The sequence below is a fragment of the Paramisgurnus dabryanus genome, chromosome 22, assembly GCF_030506205.2.
Source record: "Paramisgurnus dabryanus chromosome 22, PD_genome_1.1, whole genome shotgun sequence".
Classification (NCBI taxonomy): Eukaryota; Metazoa; Chordata; class Actinopteri; order Cypriniformes; family Cobitidae; genus Paramisgurnus; species Paramisgurnus dabryanus.
Genome location: NC_133358.1, coordinates 26,970,176 through 26,989,404, shown reverse-complemented (window position 1 = coordinate 26,989,404; position 19,229 = coordinate 26,970,176). Strand labels below are relative to the sequence as shown.

Sequence of the window (19,229 nt, the reverse complement as noted above, 5' to 3'; positions counted from 1 at the left end):
AGCTCAGTTGCAGCTGAAGTTGTGGCTGCTGTGGATGTCAACACAACAGCAAATGAAATATACAAGCACAACTTTCCAAATACCCCACTCTTACCTAAAACTATTGAGGTGAGTACCCGAAACTCAATTCATTCAGATGAGTGTCTTTATTGTTTCGAACTAATTTGACCACGTAATTTAACTGAGCATTTTATATGGACACTTTCACATGACTTGAGTCCCAATTAAAAACATACGGTGGTTCTTAAACTGGGGCCCCGCAACATGGTACCAGAGGGGCCCCAATTTTATGACATTTTATAAGATAAAAATACATTAATTTATCATAAATTCTCTGTAATTAAACCCCAGATAAATAAGGCTAATGAACAACAGCATTATTGTATAATTTAATATGTTTTGTTTAATTTAAGTTTTGGAATGTTTTATGTCATACATTTTCTACTTTTAACATCCAAAAAATGATGTTTCTTTGTTAGTCTCAGCATGCAGTCTCATGACCAGGGCTTTAAAATCATATTGGAGGTGAAAGTGTAAATGAGAGTAGTTTTTGTAGCGTTTAAAGGTTGTGTGCTTTGTCAGCATAGTAATTATGTACTTGCCAGTGGACTTTATCAAATACTCATTAAGATTCAAATAAAGGGATGTATATGTGTATTTATATGTAATGAGAAGTATATGTAATGAGAAGTATATTCCGTCCTTCGGATGAGACGTTAAACCGAGGTCCTGACTCTTTGTGGTCATTAAAAATCCCAGGATGTCCTTCGAAAAGCTGTTGGTGGTGGTTGAGGAGATTCCCCCATTCACATGTATAGCGCTTTGAGTACTGAGAAAAGCGCTATATAAATGTAACGAATTAATTATATGTATGCATTTGGAAAATGGTTTATTTACATTAGGTCCAGCTGATTTGAAATGAACGTAAAATTTTGTCTATTTGCAAATTTAGCTTTTATAGATGCTTTAATTTGTGACTCTGCCTGTAAAAACACACTTAATGTCATTATTAGATTGAGATTTTTAACTTCACACAGACAGGGTCACATTTGTGTTCCTTGGGGTACAAACCCATTGCCTTTTGCATTGGCACTGGAATCCTCTACCAGATGAGCTACAGGTGTTTTGTTATCAATGGAGATTAATCTTAATTTACTTGGTTTCATAAGAATATTGTTGTTTTATAATACAATTTGGTATAATTTATTTTCTGTTAAAAATCTTTGTTTATTGTAGCTTATTTTGATTTGATTTTGTGTATCAGGGAATGACTTTACAGGATTTTGACAAATTGAACTTTGACATGATTCTGATGAGCCCCCCGTGTCAACCATTTACAAGGTGATCAAAATGTTTATTTTATAAACATCACATTATCATAATATAGTTCACTGTTTATAGTTCAATGTATGTTTGTCTATAGGATTGGTTTACAGGGAGACGTTACAGACCCCAGAACAAAGAGTTTTCTCTATATCTTGGATCTTCTGCCAAGGTATTTTTATTCATCACTTCGCATGTATGAATTTTGCAGACGTTTTTATCCAAAGCAACTAACATTGCATTCAAGCCATACATTTTTTATCAGTATTCGTGTTCCTGGCAATTAACAGTAATGCTGTAACAGCTGTTATTTTCACTGAAATCACTGTAACATTTCTCTCTGATAAAAGTTATATATTGAGGTTCTTCAGTTTCCCATAAACAAGCCATATTTCTGGGAAATGTACTTTATATTTTCACATGTAATTATTTATTCATGAGCAATAGACTCTCTTCCTCTATCTCTCTTTCTCTGTTAGCTCTTTCTCACGTCTGTCATGTTATTTTTTTTAAGCTCTTTCAGAGTCATTTTTGGGAATCCTGTTTTTGAAAGAATGTACCTCCCCTCTTCCCCGCAGGCTCAGCAAGCGTCCACAGTTTGTTCTTCTGGAGAATGTGAAGGGCTTTGAGACCTCTGCTGCAAGGTAACCAGGGAGTCTTTTACGCAGGGAGATTGCTATGGTTACTTGGCTGGGAGCCAATGGGGTCCTGGGCTTGGTCTCTGTGGTGCTGTCACTATGGATTTTGTTAACAGGAATCTTTAGCAGGGACGATGACAATAAGGGCGTATGCCAGCAGTTGGTATTAACACTCAAAATTGACTAGAGTTGCATTATGCATAATGCACAAAAGTATTTGTTTTTGTAATATACAGTTTAAAATGTATCATGTGTGACCACAAAACCAGCAATAAGTCGCAGGGGTATATTTGTAGCAATTTCCAACAATACATTGTATGGATCAAAATAATAGATTTTTCTTTTATGTAAATTTTTTTTTAGGATATTGAGTAAAAATCATGTTTCATGAAGATTTTTTAGAAATAGTCCTTCTGTAAATATAATTATCATTAGTAATGTGTGTTTCATTTGAACAATTTTAAAGGTGAATTTCTCAATATTTAGATTCAGTCATATAGCCTAGTTGTATCCCGGTCAAATATTCTCCTATGCTATCAAACCATACATCAATGAAAGGCTTATTTAGTTATCCTTCAAATAAATCTCAATAATAAAAAAAAGACTTTTATGACTGGATTTGTGATCCAGGGTCACATATGGCTTTTGACCTAGGATAAATATGTAATGCTCATTTTTACAATTCAATGGATCTCTTTTGGGCTGAAATTCCCAGTATTGCCCAAGACCATCCTAAAGGTTTTGTTTAGGGTTAAATATCACATTCCACTATGAAATACATCACATTGCATGTAAAGTAAGTTACAAATTTCATAGTGTGTCAAATCCCATTTTTTTTTATGTTCTGCTAACAAAGGCATGATAGTTTGTTTCTTATGTCTTTTTATTGCAGGGATGCTTTGCTTAACACTTTGAGGCAGTGTGATTACAGCTTTCAGGAGTTTTTGATCACACCAACACATGTAAGCACCAAAAATAGTACCACCATGAAACTCTTTAAGAAGACATATTATGAAAATCTTCCATGTTTAAGTGCTATAATTGGGTCCCCAGTGCTTCTATCAACCTAAAATCCGTGATAAACATCAACCCAGTAACTTAGTTTTGGTAAATCATTCTCTGCAAGCATGTAAAAAAATTTGGCTCCCCTTGTGATGTCAGAAGTGGATCATACTGCACCTAAATCTGCACTAGGCAACCACGGCACTGCCATTTAGTGGAGAGAGAAAGAAAATTGAAAAAAATAATTGACAGCACAATTGAGCTTCAATTTAAACAAACCACTATCATAGCGATCGGTGTTTGCATTTCATCAGCTCATTTGCATTTTAAAGGACACACCCAAAAACCGCACATTTTTGCTCACACCTATAAAATTGAAATTTTAACATGTTGTCATAATAAATTATCTTTTGAGCTAAAACTTCATATATGCACTCTGGGGACACCAAAGATTTATTTGACATCTTAAAAAAGTCTTGTGAAATGTTACATCAAGAGCTTATACTGCATTCTTGTTTATGCAATGATTTTATATCCACAGCTCGGGATTCCCAACTCCAGGCTTAGATATTTTCTCATTGCTAAGAGAAAACCAGGATCCTTCTCATTTCAAACTTCGGAACAGGTGCATGCTTTTTTAATTTAGCTTAAAAAACAATAGTGTTTTATCTTCATTAGGTCCAACTGGATTGTAATGTGCCAGTTTATGTTTATGCAAGTTTTTCTGTTAACAGATTATGGAAGGTTTCCCTAAACCACTCTCCAGTGAATCGGCAAACACCTTACACAATCACCCTACACCGTCTGAGAGTAAAAGCTCTGGGCCAATCATATTTAAGATGGAGACGGCACAAGAGTTAGAACGAAAGAGGAACCAGGACAGCCAGGAGACGGTCCGGAGGCTGCAGGACTTCCTGCATGAGGAAGAGGACATGGATCGATATCTTCTGCCGCCCAAAACCTTGCTGAGATACGCTGTACTGATGGATATAGTTCAGCCCAGTAGCAGGAGATCAGTGTGCTTCACTAAAGGGTAAATAGCTTACAGTAACTTCACCTAACTTTGATCAGGCATATGGTTTTAAATGCATGGGTGCTAAAACAAAACTTAGCTTAGCCTAACATCAAGTCTAGGGATAAGAAGATATCATAAGCAAGCCCTAGCAACCACCAGACAACCTCGTAACTAACTACCATTGCATAGCAAAATGCTTTTTTCAATTCCAATTAGTGTAAAAGTCCTGATAAAAGTTTATATCAGTGTGTTAATAAACAGATATGATCATAACTGTTGGTTGTCTTTGTGTAGTTACGGTCACTATGTGGAGGGGACGGGTTCGGTCCTGCAGTCCTGCGTGGATGTGGAGTTAGAAAGCGTCTTCAAAAGTCTGGAGCTGCTTTCTGAAGATGATCAAATAAAGCAGCTTCTCCTTTTAAAGCTGAGATACTTCACGCCCAGAGAGATCGCAAACCTCATGGGCTTTCCTGCAGATTTCAGTAAGACATTATCAGATACTGCTAACAGCATTTGATTTGTACTCACAAGCCAACAGAGTAAAGACATTGACGAATAATGTGTGACCCTGGACCACAAACCAGTCATAATGGTCAATTTTTGAGATTAAGATTTATACTAGGGCTATCAATAGATTAAAATATTTAATCTAGATGAATCGCATGATTTCATGAGTTAACTCGTGATTAATTGCAAATTAAATTTACCTAAATGTAACACTTTTTAAGTTTTTAATGCTCTAATCAGCATGGATTTGGACAAATATATATGCTATATGCAAATGTATGTTTACAACAGCCTGTTTACATTTTCAACAGAACTATCAGACATAGTTTTATATATGATTTTCCCTTTAGAAGACTTTGTTCTTTCTCCATTTCTGTTTGCTGCTGAATCATTTGTGACCTGTGCTGGCAAATTTAGTTGAGATAAGCAAATTTTCAAAAATGTGTTATTTATATTTTAACATTCTCTATTAAAAAACTTCAAAACAATTTGAACAATTGTTGGACTCTGACAAAGATGGCAGGACTATACTCGTTTACGCAGAGCAACAACAATATCAATATATGTTAAATATATATTTTTTCTTTTATTGTTTAATTTTGACATTGAGACAGACCGCTTTAAGATACTGTATACTAATGCAAGGGTTTAATATAATGATACACAACAGATACTTTCCTCAACAGTTAACCAAACATTCACTTCAGATATAACAGATTATAGGTCATACCTGCGTGAATTCTTGTCAAAACAGATATTTTTAAAACTATAATGTTGTGTTAGATGTCTATATATATCGGGGTCGTGCACTCGCGTGTTTGCGTGCATGCGCTTTAGACGTCTGCGTCAGACATCGCTTTTGAGTCTTGTCACACTTAATAACTCTTTTAACATCAATCAGTTCCCGAACTTTATCTCTCTTAATAATTATTTTAACATCAAGCTAGTCCTGCAGTCTATTTTCTATAATTTCTAAAATGCTTTAAAAACGAAACCAAAAAGTGAAAGAAGACGCATCTTTGCTTTAGATTATGGATTTGGGACGGTACACCTCTCAGGAAACGTGCAGATAAAGATAATTTTAGATGTTTAATGACCATTTACAGCATTGGATTCGCTAGACGAGCGCTTAAAGGAACAGTATGTAGGATTGTGGCCAAAACTGGTATTGCAATCACAAAACGTGTGGCTAAAACTGGTACTGCAATCACACAGCTGGTGGCCAATATACCAAACGACAACATAAACATCAGTTGAGGGCTGCAACTTTTTAAATGACAATATCCTGGCCGGACTGCTGTTGTGAGTGATATAAGTATTTGAAATGAAAATGTCTAGTGACATTTCAGGGCCATTTAATGATTAATTGATATAAATTTCTTACATACTGTTCCTTTAATGTTCTTATTTTTATGAAAACCTCCCATTCATCTAGACAGCGCAGGGTCACTCGCTGCGTCTCAATTCATCCAGCTCTGGGTCAAACAGAAATTGTGTGTTGCGTTAATCGCGCGTTAATAAAATTAGTTTAAATTAGTGCCGTTAAAATGAATTTGCGTTAACTTGTTATTAACGCGTTAATTTTGACAGCCTTAATTTAAACATAATCTTAAATGGTGGATGTAAAGAAGCTTCCCAGCAAGCAATTTTGGCTAAAACAAGGCTAAATATGGGCTGTCGGTGAAAGTCTAATAGACATCTAAATAGCCCAAGAATAGACGATACGTATACATTTAAAACAAATTAAATTACACAATATCTTTATGATCTTTACTTTGGCATATAAAAAAATATAATTTTAACCCATAAAATGTATTGTTGGCTATTGTTACATATACCTGTGCAACTTAACTCTTTCACCGCCAGCGTTTTTAAAAAAAGTTGCCAGCCAGCGCCAGCGTTTTTCATGATTTTCACCAAAATTTAATGCCTTCCAGAAAATGTTCTTCTTTAAATATATAAACATACAATATACCAAATGAAAGAACAGACCCTCTGCTTTCAAACAAAAAAAAACGTTTCATCCTACCTTTAGTGGTTCTTTTGCAATCAGCTTTTGAATATGGGTAGGTTTTTGCAAAAACACCATATTTTGAGCAAAAAGCAGAGATAATTCCATTTTTGTGACGGACTTTTCATAGAGATCCCATTCAGAGCGATCTTTAAAACAGACCCGAACATGCAGCCGCTTGCCATAGGACAATACTTCCGGGTTTAAAAAGTTGCGGAAGGGCGCCACCTGGTGGATAATAGCGGTATTGCGGAAAGACGGAAAATCTCGCCATTGGCGGGGAAGCGTTTTCTCTTAATTGACGAGATATCTCGTCAATGGCGGGGAAAGAGTTAAAGGAACACTTTTTTCCACTTTTTTTTGAAAATATGCTTATTTTCCAACTTCCCTAGATTTAAATATTTGATTTTTCCGTTTTGGAATCCATTAAGCTGATCTTCTGGTCTGGCGTAGTGATATTACGCACTGCCCGAAAATAGTACCCTGCCATTGAAAGTTACTTAGGGGACTATTTTCGGTTGCTGCGTAATATTACTACGCCTGCTGCAGCCATGTTACGGCAGCAAAGTCCTAGATTATTACGCCAAAATGAGAGTATAGTTTATAGCAATATATATCTTGAAAATCTCAACTTTTAATTTTCCATCTGTCTTAATAAACGGTATAACTACAGAAGAGTCAAGTTTTAAGTAGGAAAAATATCAAAACTCTTTGGTTATTTTTTGCGCGATGCTAATGGTCTAATCAGATTCAATGGATTGTGCTAATCTATGCTAAAAGTGCTAGCGCCAGACCCGGAGATCGGCTGAATGGATTCCAATTTTTTTTTAAATCAAATGTTTAACCCTAGAGGAGCTGGAAAATTAAGATTTTTTTTTAAGTGGAATGTCCCTTTAAGACTGGTTTTGTGGTACAGGGTCACATATAAATAAGTACATTTAAAGTAAACCAAATTGGTATTAGTTATTCTTTGGAACGTGAAAGGCGACATATCATGAAAATCTGACTTTTTCCATGTTTAAGTGCTATCATTGGGTCCCCAGTGCTTATATCAACCTAGAAAATGTGAAAAAAGATCATCCCAGTAACTTAGTTTTGGTAAACTATTCTCTGCAAGCATGTGAAAAAATATTTCATTGAAATTTGGCTCCCCTTGTGATGTCAGAAGGAGACAATACCGCCCCTTAATCTGCACTATGGCACATTTTTGCTCACACCTACAAAGTGGCAATAATAAATTATCTATATGATATTAACATACATACGATAAAGATTTATTTTACATTTATTTTACAAAAGTCTTGTGAAATGTCCCCTTTAATATAAATCCACAGCACCGGTATGTGCATGCAAGTGTATAATAAACACCCTTTTATAAGTGTGATATGTAAAGGCTTTAAAGTCCAATCTGTCTTTCCACCAGAGTGTGAAAAGATTAATGAATAACTTCCCATCATTCGCTTCTGCTGGATGTTTTTTACATTCAGCGGTGGCACAGTGGCTTAGTGGGTAGTACTGTTGCCTCACAGCACCCTGGTTCGAGCCCCAGCTATGTCAGGTGGAGTTTGCATGTTCTCCCTGTGTCAGCAGGGGGATTACTCTGGGTACTCTGGTTTTCTCCCACAGGCCAAAAACATGTAGATCAGATGAATTGGAGATGCCAAATTGCCCCTCCCCCAATGTGTGTATTGATTAACTTGTGTATGGAGTAACCAGTATATATAGATGGTGAAATTGCCTTTAAAGGATTAGTCAATTTTCTCAAAAAAATCCAGGTAATTTACTCACCACCATGGCATTCAAAATGTTGATGTCTTTTTTTGTTCAGTCGAGAAGAAATTATGTTTTTTGAGGAAAACATTCCAGGATTTTTCTCATTTTAATAGACTTTAATGGACCCCAACACTTAACAGTTTTAATGCAGTTTCAAATTGCAGTTTCAAAGGACTCTAAATGATCCCAAACAAGGCATAAGGGTCTTATCTAGTGAAACGATTGTCATTTTTGACAAGAAAAATTTAAAATATGCACTTTTAAACTACAACTTCTCATCTTCCTCCAGTCGTGTGACGCGACCTCACGCAATGCATCAAGAGGTCAAGGATGAAGGATCGAAACTACGCCCCAGTGTTTGCAAGTGTGGAGAAAGAGGACCGTTCCGACATTGTTGTATGTGGAATGATACTAATTAATGTCTTTGTGTCAGTTTATTGCTTGAAATGGTCTGCAAATGTGCGTTTCATATATGTAACACGTGACCTTTAATTGTCATTACGCAATTACGTGAGGTCGCACTGGCGCGTCACAGGACCGGAGATAGACAAGAAGTTGTGTTTTAAAAGTGCATATTTTGTATCGTTTTGCTAGATAAGACCCTTATGCCTCGTTTGGGATCGTTTAGAGCCCTTTGAAGCTGCATTGAAACTGCAATTTTAAACTGCATTAAAACTGTTACGTATTGGAGTCCATTAAAGTCCATTAAAATGAGAAAAATCCTGGAATGTTTTCCTCAAAAAACATAATTTCTTCTCGACTAGAAAGAAAGACATCAACATTTTGGATGACATGGTAGTGGGTAAAAGTAAATGTATTTTTTTTTTTTAAGAAAATCGACTAATCCTTTAAGAATAAACAAATGCACATTTAAATTCATGCATTAAGCAGACACTTTTATTCAAAGTGACTGCATTACAAGGTGTACATTTTTATCTGTATCTGTGTTTTCTGTGTTCGAACCCATGACCTTGTGTGCTGCTAACACAATGTTTTACCACTAAGCTTTTTTTTATCTAAATTAGGACAATTTAGTTGATATTTCAGTTGGCTCAGTGTTTCATGCCCATATTTATAAGATTTTATGCTAGTGTGTATATTTTAGCAATGCAATTGCCTCCGAAATGTTCAGTGTTTACATTTTTTGTTCTTGTTTTGTGTATTTCAGCGTTTCCTGAGCATATTTCTGTTAAGCAGCAGTACCGTGTACTGGGCAACAGCCTGAACGTCCACGTGGTTTCAAATCTTATCCGACTCATGGTGTCATAAGAAACATTTTAAGATTAAACAGTGAAACAACTGAAACCGAGCCATAATGCCTTTTGAAAAGGAACTTGAAACAAGGAACATTTCATATGCATATGTAAATATATTTCATGGTTGTACATATATTTGATTAAAGTTGTTTTTGTATGACAATATTTATTAATAATGACATTAAATATAGATTTATAGCAGAATATTTGTACCCACCTACTTATTCTTGTGTGACCCTGTAAAATCAGGCTAAAGTCTCATAATTTAATGAGATTTGGAGCATCAAAGTTTGATTTTAATCAGTGATTTCACATTGATTTTAATCTTTGACATGACCTTAATCAATATTAAAGATATGTAGGTCATATTTTCACTTTATGTAGGATGAGTTTATGTAAAACTGAAGCTGGTTTTCAGCTGGGTTTTCACAAGCAGGGTCATATATTTTTATTATTTTAAGATAAGTGTTGTCATTAAAATTATGAAACAAAGTTCCAACTCCAAGTTTATTGTGACCAAATCTATCAGTGAGGTTATTCAAACGTTCAAACGTTTGACTGGTATTGTATTTAAAACTAGGATCATACATGCAAAAGCAATTAAAGTTGTGTAAACAACAGACTTTTATGCATGTGCTGTGAAGTTTATATTCAGAGTTTCACAGCTTTATCAGCAGGTTCACAGTTTTAACTTTGGTTACTGATCTCCAAAAACATGTGACGGCCTCTGACAATCGCTCAATAGTGGGAAATAGCTGAGTTAAAGGCCCTGTAGCTGTTTTCATTTTCTTTATAAGGGATTTTAGGAAAACGCAGGACAAGTCAGGAGCAAAGTGCATCTCTGGTCTGTTGGGCTTTAGGCAGAAGTGAGTCTGAAGGTCCAGTATAGTGCCTGATGAGCGTCCTGGGACGAGCTCTCTCAGCATGGCACAGACACTCAGATTCACCTGGACATTTCTTTTCCTTATCTTACTTTCTGGGCTGCAGTGCGATGATGGTGGTCAACCCCACAACAGGCAAAAAAGAGACATCAGCAATGACCAGTATGTATTTAGTTTTGTTTTATGAGGGACATTGGATATTCGAGCTGTTGGATCCAAGATTTTAACTTGATCTGTCAGACTTTTGTGGTGTCCAGGGTTTACATATTCAAAATGTTTTCCTTATTGCAACTCTTCAGCTAATTTGGTGTTTAAATAAAGGGTTTCCTTTTTTAATGTGAGTTGTGCAGGGGCATTTGCATCCTTTCAAAGTTTTCCAGTAATTCATTGATTTGCAGGCCTCGTATGATATCAGATAACGGTCACCTCACGTTCTCCACCGGCTACAATAAAGACATTCGCTTCAACACCCTAGGATCAGGAAGTCTGAAGATTGGGGCCGAGGACCTTGTCCAGCAGATAAATCAAGTGAGTCAAAGCAGAGGTGGACAGTAGTATTTTTTACTTTTTAAGTACATTTTCAAGTATCTGTACATAGTAAGTGTTTATCTCTTGAAAACATACTTCACTATGTTGGCAAAAATATATAATTTGGCAGATGCTTTTATCCAACGCAACTTTCATTGGATTATAATGCATACATTGGTGTGTTCCCAGGGTTCGAACCCATGACATTTTGCCCTGCTACAATGCTCTACTGAGCGTTGCAGGAGCAATTTCATGCACATTTTTGTTTATTTTCTCTCTCATCCTATTTTAAATATAATTTTAAATTATATAATTTAAAATATATTTCAAAATATTCAAAAATATATGTGCTGAAATATATTTTGAAATATGTTTAAAATATATTTTTGGCCATTTTTGTATACATATTTTAAAAAATTTAATATGTTTTAAAGTATTTATATTCATGCCACATGGGAGGGAAAATGTTGTATGTTACAAAACTGTAAACATAACAGGTTTGAAAAGATTAAAATTAAATCTATATTTTAACTGCAAAAATATATTTCTAATTTTATATGTATACATTTTATACTTTATACATTTTATACAAACTTTTATATATTTTGGCCAGGAAAAATGCATTTTGAAATATATATCAAAAATATACAGCGGGGAAAATAAGTATTTGACACATCAGCAATTTTATTGGTATGGGGATTTCTAAGTGGGCTATTGACACAAAGTTTCCACCAGATTTAGCCATCAAGCCTAATATAAAATGTATACAAAGAAATCAGAACATTTAAGTATACAAGTTGACTCATAATAAGTAAAGTGAATGACACAAGGAATAAGTATTGAACACATGAAGAGAAAAAGGTGCAAAATGGCATTGAAAGCCAGGAGATCACCTGAAATCTGTTAGTATTGAGAGAGAAACCCTGCCCCCTATCAGTACTAATTGATATCAGCATCTTTAGTCCTAATTGATGGTCTATAAAGGCTTATCATTACCCAGGAGGCACACAGGAAATACTTCATGATGGGTAAAAGCAAAGAACTCTCTCAAGATCTTCGTAATCTTATCGTTGAAAAGCATTTTGATGGGAATGGTTATAGGTGCATTTCCAGAATGCTGAATGTTCCTGTGACCACTGTGGGGGCCATTATCCGGAAATGAAAAGAGAGATAAGATTCCTGTCCGAGGAGTCCAAAGAGTAATCAGAAGAGTTCTCCAAGAGCCAAGAACCACTCGGGCAGAACTTCAGAAGACCTTGCATCAGCAGTCACTGTTGTTTCAAAGAAAACTATAAGCAATGCACTGAACCGCCATGGCATCCATGCACGCTCACCAAGCAAGACTCCATTGCTGAACAAAAAGCATGTTGAGGCTCGGTTGAAGTTTGCGAAAAAGCATGTGGAGAAGCCTGTGGATTATTGGGAGACTGTAGTATGGTCAGATAAAAGGAAAATGTAACTTTTTGGCAGTCATACAATACACCATGTTTGGAGAAGAAATGGCACTGCCCCCCCCCCCAAGAACACCATATCAACAGTTAAGTTTGGGGGTGGAAGCATCATGGTTTGAGGCTGCTTTTCAGCAAGGGGTACTTGCAGACTTCATATTATTGAAGGCAGGATGAATTGAGAAATGTACATTCTGGATAAAAATTTGCTGCCATCTACTAGAAAGCTGAAAATAAAAACACAAGGCCAAGGAAACAATGAAGTGGTTTCAAAGAAAGAAAATCTAGTTGCTTGAATGGCCCAGTCAATCACCTTACCTAAACCCCATAGAAAATCTATGGAGAGAACTGAAGATCAAAGTTCATAAAAGAGGCCCAAGAACCTTCAAGATTTAAAGACCATTTGTGTGGACGAATGAGCCAGAATCACTCCTGAGCAATGCAGACGACAGGTCTCTCCATACAAGAAGCATCTAGAAGCTTTAATCACCGACAAAGGCTTTTCTACAAGGTATTAAATAAAGTGTGTTCAATACTTATTCCCTGTGTCAAATTTCACTTTATTTATTATGACTCAACTTGTATACTTAAATGTTCTGATTTCTTTGTATGAATTCAATATTTGGCTGGATTGCTAAATCTGGTGGAAATTTTGTGTCAATAGCTCACTTAGAAATCCCCTTACTGATAAAAATGCTGATGTGTCAAATACTTATTTTCCCGGCTGTATTTAATAAAGCTTTACTTTCTACAAAATTTATTTAGCATCCATTAAAAAATGCTGGGTTATTTTCAAAAGCGTTGGGTCAAAAATTGACAAGCCCAGCTGCTGGGTTACAGTAAACCCCCAAAAATTATATTTGTCCCAACAATGGGTTAAAATAACCCCAGCATTTTTGGCTGAAGCAACACAGCATGGGTTAAATTACAAACCAGTGGGCTGGGCTCGTCCTTTTTTGATCCAATGGCCAGGTTGAAAATAACCCAGCAGAAAGTATATTTAAAACATTTTGGGTCAGAAAAATGTATTTTTTACCATATGTGATTCTCTATTCCAGATCAAAATTAACAAAGCTGACATCGACACCATTAAAAACAGCGGCACGCCTCCAGACATTACAAACCAGCTCAATCAGCTGAACACCAGAGTCACTACACTCGAGTCAAAAGTTCAGACCATAGAACAGGTACTGCTTTGATCATCCATTTCACCTTATTGCTCATGTGATTAAACACCATAGCATTTCAATCTTTATGAGTTAATAATCTCTTTTATTGTGTCCTGTGTTTCACAGACAGTACAGAGGAAAACATGCAGCAGTAATCCATGCCAGAACACAGGGACCTGTCTGAACCTACTAGATGCATTTTTCTGTATCTGCCCTGACAACTGGCAGGTCAGTTATTCAGATCAGCAACTGTTACAATATTTCTTTCTTTCATTTAGATGTGGTACTGACTAGAAATTCATTCTTTGCAGGGTCCCACGTGTGCCGTAGACGTTAATGAGTGTCAGATATTAGCTGGAAGTCCGCTGGGCTGCCAGAATGGAGCCACGTGTTTGAATACACCAGGAACTTTTACGTAATTCTTTGTTATTTGTTTCTGTTCCCATGTTGTGCCTTTATTGTATCATTCAACAATATAATAATATTTAACTCTTGGTTCTCAGTTGTACCTGTACTCCAGAATGGTATGGCCCACACTGCACATCCCGATATGATGACTGCGCTGGTGGGAGTCAGAATCTGTGTGTTCACGGGCTGTGCATTGATTCAGACAGAGTCACGCCTAACCAGGTGATAACCAATGATATTGATTCTGATTATTTCGCATGCATTTGACACGGTAAACATAGTTTTATAGAGGATTAAATATGCATAAGAACATGTTTGATATCCAAATGCAAATGCACTTTTTTTGCATAATATAGCTAATTTTAATATATAGCTAATAATATATAATCTTTTTTTTTGCATAATATAGCTTTAAAAACAAATCTTAAATGATAACATACAATTGGGAAAAAATCAAGCCACACCCAAGATTTATTTTCTGGTTTGAGAAAAGACCAAATATAGAAGTAAACAAAGTTTCACCTTAGTAAATATTAGAGTGTATTACAGTATTTACCACCTTGCGAAATTAACCATGGTTATTGTAGTAAAACCATGGTAACCACAAAATAAGCATGGTTTCGAACACCATGGTTTTTAAAACCCATAGTTAAACCATGGTTACTGTAGTAAAACCATGGTTACCACAAATTTCGAACACCATGGTTTTCAAAACCCATAGTTAAAGCATGGTTACTGTAGTAAAAATATGGTTACCACAAAATAAGCATGGTTCGAACACCATGGTTTTCAAAACCCGTAGTTAGACCATACATACTGTAGTAAAACCATGGTTATTACAAAATAACCATGGTTTCGAACACTAAGGTTTTCAAAACCCGTAGTTAGACCATACATACTGTAGTAAAACCATGGTTACCACAAAATAACCATGGTTTCGAACACCATGGTTTTCAAAACCCATAGTTAAACCGTGGTTACTGTAGTAAAACCATGGTTACTACAAAATATCCATGGTTTCGAATACCATGGTTTTCAAAACCCATAGTTAAACCGTGGTTACTGTAGTAAAACCATGGTTACTACAAAATATCCATGGTTTCGAATACCATGGTTTTCAAAACCCATAGTTAAACCGTGGTTACTGTAGTAAAACCATGGTTACCACAAAATAACCATGGTTTCGAACACCATGGTTTTCAAAACCCATAGTTAAACCGTGGTTACTGTAGTAAAACCATGGTTACTACAAAATATCCATGGTTTCGAATACCATGGTTTTCAAAACCCATAGTTAAACCGTGTTTACTGTAGTAAAACCATGGTTACCACAAAATAACCATGGTTTCGAACACCATGGTTTTCAAAACCCATAGTTAAACCGTGGTTACTGTAGTAAAACCATGGTTACCACAAAATAACCATGGTTTCGAACACCATGGTTTTCAAAACCCATAGTTAAACCGTGTTTACTGTAGTAAAACCATGGTTACCACAAAATAACCATGGTTTCGAACACCATGGTTTTCAAAACCCATAGTTAAACCGTGTTTACTGTAGTAAAACCATGGTTACTACAAAATAACCATGGTTTCGAACACGATGGTTTTCAAAACCCATAGTTAAACCGTGGTTACTGTAGTAAAACCATGGTTACCACAAAATAACCATGGTTTCGAACACTAAGGTTTTCAAAACCCGTAGTTAGACCATACATACTGTAGTAAAACCATGGTTACCACAAAATAACCATGGTTTCGAACACCATGGTTTTTAAAACCCATAGTTAAACCGTGGTTACTGTAGTAAAACCATGGTTACCACAAAATAACCATGGTTTCGAACACCATGGTTTTCAAAACCCATAGTTAAGCCGTGGGAACTGTAGTAAAACCATGGTTACCACAAACTAACCATGGTTTCGAACACCATGGTTTTCAAAACCTATAGTTAAACCGTGTTTACTGTAGTAAAACCATGGTTACCACAAAATAACCATGGTTTCGAACACCATGGTTTTCAAAACCCATAGTTAAACCGTGGGAACTGTAGTAAAACCATGGTTACCACAAACTAACCATGGTTTCGAACACCATGGTTTTCAAAACCTATAGTTAAACCGTGTTTACTGTAGTAAAACCATGGTTACCACAAAATAACCATGGTTTTGAACACCATGGTTTTCAAAACCCATAGTTAAACCATGGTTACTGCAGTAAAACCATGGTTACCACAAAATAACCATGGTTTCGAACACCATGGTTTTCAAAACCCATAGTTAAACCTTGGTTACTGTATGGTTACCACAAAATAACCATTTTTTCGAACACCATGATTATCAAAACCCATAGTTAAACCGTGGTTACTGCAGTAAAACCAGTGGTTACCACAAAATAACCATGGTTTCGAACACCATGGTTTCCAAAACCCATAGTTAAACCGTGGTTACTGCAGTAAAACCATGGTTACCACAAAATAACCATGGTTTCGAACACCATGGTTTCCAAAACCCATAGTTAAACCATGGTTACTGCAGTAAAACCATGGTTACCACAAAATAACCATGGTTTCGAACACCATGGTTTTCAAAACCCATAGTTAAATCATGGTTACTGCAGTAAAACCATGGTTACCACAAACTAACCATGGTTTCGAACACCATGGTTTCCAAAACCCATAGTTAAACCGTGTTTACTGCAGTAAAACCATGGTTAACACAAAATAGCCATGGTTTCGAACACCATGGTTTCCAAAACCCATAGTTAAACCATGGTTACTGCAGTAAAACCAGTGATTACCACAAAATAACCATGGTTTCGAACACCATGGTTTCCAAAACCCATAGTTAAACCATGGTTACTGCAGTAAAACCAGTGGTTACCACAAAATAACCATGGTTTCGAACACCATGGTTTTCAAAACCCATAATTAATCTATGGTTACTGTAGTAAAACCATGGTTACCACAAAATAACCATGTTTTCAAACACCATGGTTTTCAAAACCCATAGTTAAACCATGGTTACTGTAATAAAACCATGGTTACCACAAAATAACCATGGTTTCGAACACCATGGTTTTCAAAACCCATAGTTAAACCATGGTTACTGTAGTAAAATCATTGTTTTGCTAATAGTAATCAATACAACAAAAAAACATGATTCCTACACTTTTACCACAGTAAAACGTGACTAATTTTCGTAAGAGACAGTTAATCAACTCACTATAGTTAATGCTCCAACATGGTCTCCAACATGGTCTCCAACATGGTGCACAGAGTCTGAGTTGCCCACCAAAGCACATTATACTAAAACCATCAATTTTAATATGTATTTATTAAATATTTTTATATTAGCTTGGCTAGCATTTATGTATATTAAGATTTTAAACAATGATAAAACATTAACAAGTAAAATAAAATAAAATCGACAAGTACATCAATAAAGTTTTGGGTAGACTATATCAATAAGTAGCCCTCCAGATTGTTTTTCCATTATGGTAGCCCTTACTTATAAAAAGGTTGGAGACCCCTGTATTAAAGTATTCTACTTTATTTTTCAAGTGGGCATGTTTACTTGCATTTTACAGATCAACAACAGCCGTTTCAGATTCAGTTATGCAGATAAAATTTTAGCAAGTGTACACTTTGCTTTAGCACCTATCAAACATCAAAGATAGTTTATTGACTCTTTTTTTTTCAATTTAAACCTCCTAATGCCCCATAACAGCCCAAGTATAAGTGCATCTGTGATGCTGGTTGGATGTCTCCACCTGGAGAGGCAGCGTGCACAGCTGACGTGGATGAATGCAGCCTTCCTAACAAGCCGTGCTCCACAAATCCATCCGTGCAATGCTTCAACACATTGGGCTCCTTCTATTGTGGCTCCTGTCCTGCAGGTCAGATGACCCGTCCAAAGGCTTTTCAGGTTTTATTTGAAATATGCATCAGATGGTTATCAGATGAGATGAGCTTTGCTTGTTTTGGTTCTTCCAGGATGGCAGGGTAATGGTTACAGCTGTCAGGATATAGATGAATGTGCTACAAACAATGGAGGCTGTTCAACATCCCCACCTGTGCCTTGTCTTAACACCATGGGCTCCTTCCATTGTGGACAGTGTCCACCAGGTCTTATTCTCTACTCATTATTATATGCTTTGTTTAAATAACATATTTGTGACCCTGTCTTATGAAACCAGTCATAAGGGTCAAGTTTTTGAAATTCAACTTTTTAAAAGTTGAATGTATGGATAGGTGTTTGTTAGGATAGGACTATATTTGGCCGAGATACAACTATTTGAAAATCTGGAAACTAACTCAGCGTGCAAAAAAATCAAATATTGCTAAAATCGGCTTTAACTTATTCGCCGCCAGCCATTTTTTGAAAAGTTGCCCGCCAGCATTTTTTGTTATTTTCACAAAAGTTTCACAAAATGCCTTCCAAGGATAGACAGCACGATTGGTAGAGCATTGCATTAGCAACACAAAAGTCATGGGTTTCATCCCAGGTATAATGTACTATATAGATGGAAAGTGGATAAAAGCTGTCAAAATGCAATAATGTAATTGAATCATATAGATCTGAATACATGAAAGTGAATTATTTTTTGTCATCTTCATGTACTATCTTTAGTGCCTTGCTTTCTTTTTAAGAGGATTATGTTATCATCTAGTTCAATATTTTACCTCCAGAGAGGGCTGGGAAATAAAACACGTCTATTTTTAGTTAGCCTGAAGCGTTTGTGGGTCATCTGTCCTGTTTCCAGATGCAAACCAGCTTGTAACACTGCTGAGTCACGTTTGCACATTGTAATATGTTTGGATTGAGAACCAGATGGATCCTAAGCTGAGGTTTCATAATATTCCCTCTGGGAGAGATTGAGAGAGAGAGATGCATTAGATGGATTCATTGATGAATCTGCTGTCTGCAAGTCCCTCAATACATTATGCTTTACAAGTCTCAGTAGACTTCCAGATTGCAGAGTAAGACCAGACACACAGACAGGATTGAACTGGAAACGCCCATATGTAAGATGACACCACTGACCCCATATGTGTCTCCTCAGGCTACGAAGGAGACGGGAAGACTTGTACTGAAGCTGACATCTGCTCCGCAAACAATGGTGGATGTCACCCGCTTGCATCATGCACATCTACCCCAGGTGCACAACACACACCGCATGCTTTTACTGTAGTTATTTTTTTATAGCACCGCATGACCGGTAGCACTGATGCTATAACAGGATGTTTTATGTTATTATGTTATTGCAGGG

At 36.2% G+C, this 19,229-nt stretch overlaps 2 protein-coding genes across 3 annotated transcripts in view; both read left to right on the top strand.

The window, feature by feature from the left end:
- Positions 1-10,049, top strand: part of trdmt1 (tRNA aspartic acid methyltransferase 1) — a 10,704-nt gene extending 655 nt beyond the window's left edge. Inside the window, exons 3-11 of one of the 2 annotated variants that reach the window (XM_073813109.1) lie at positions 8-108; positions 1,265-1,341; positions 1,424-1,495; positions 1,902-1,967; positions 2,854-2,923; positions 3,505-3,588; positions 3,698-3,996; positions 4,273-4,460; positions 9,438-10,049. In XM_073813109.1, the coding sequence (XP_073669210.1) occupies positions 8-108; positions 1,265-1,341; positions 1,424-1,495; positions 1,902-1,967; positions 2,854-2,923; positions 3,505-3,588; positions 3,698-3,996; positions 4,273-4,460; positions 9,438-9,538 (1,058 nt within the window). In that variant the 3' untranslated portion in view covers positions 9,539-10,049. Of the gene's footprint in view, positions 1-6; positions 109-1,264; positions 1,342-1,423; positions 1,496-1,901; positions 1,968-2,853; positions 2,924-3,504; positions 3,589-3,697; positions 3,997-4,272; positions 4,461-9,437 lie in introns of those variants that run through there. The other variant, XM_065258545.2, reaches the window with a different exon arrangement.
- Positions 10,050-10,239: 190 nt separating this feature from the next.
- The window catches only part of cubn (cubilin (intrinsic factor-cobalamin receptor)), a 45,013-nt gene continuing 36,023 nt past the window's right edge, over positions 10,240-19,229 (top strand). Inside the window, exons 1-9 of the mRNA XM_065258542.2 lie at positions 10,240-10,568; positions 10,805-10,934; positions 13,441-13,569; positions 13,678-13,779; positions 13,863-13,966; positions 14,055-14,181; positions 17,687-17,855; positions 17,953-18,084; positions 19,023-19,118. Coding sequence (XP_065114614.1) covers positions 10,450-10,568; positions 10,805-10,934; positions 13,441-13,569; positions 13,678-13,779; positions 13,863-13,966; positions 14,055-14,181; positions 17,687-17,855; positions 17,953-18,084; positions 19,023-19,118 — 1,108 coding nt within the window. The 5' untranslated portion in view covers positions 10,240-10,449. The remainder of the gene's footprint in view (positions 10,569-10,804; positions 10,935-13,440; positions 13,570-13,677; positions 13,780-13,862; positions 13,967-14,054; positions 14,182-17,686; positions 17,856-17,952; positions 18,085-19,022; positions 19,119-19,229) is intronic.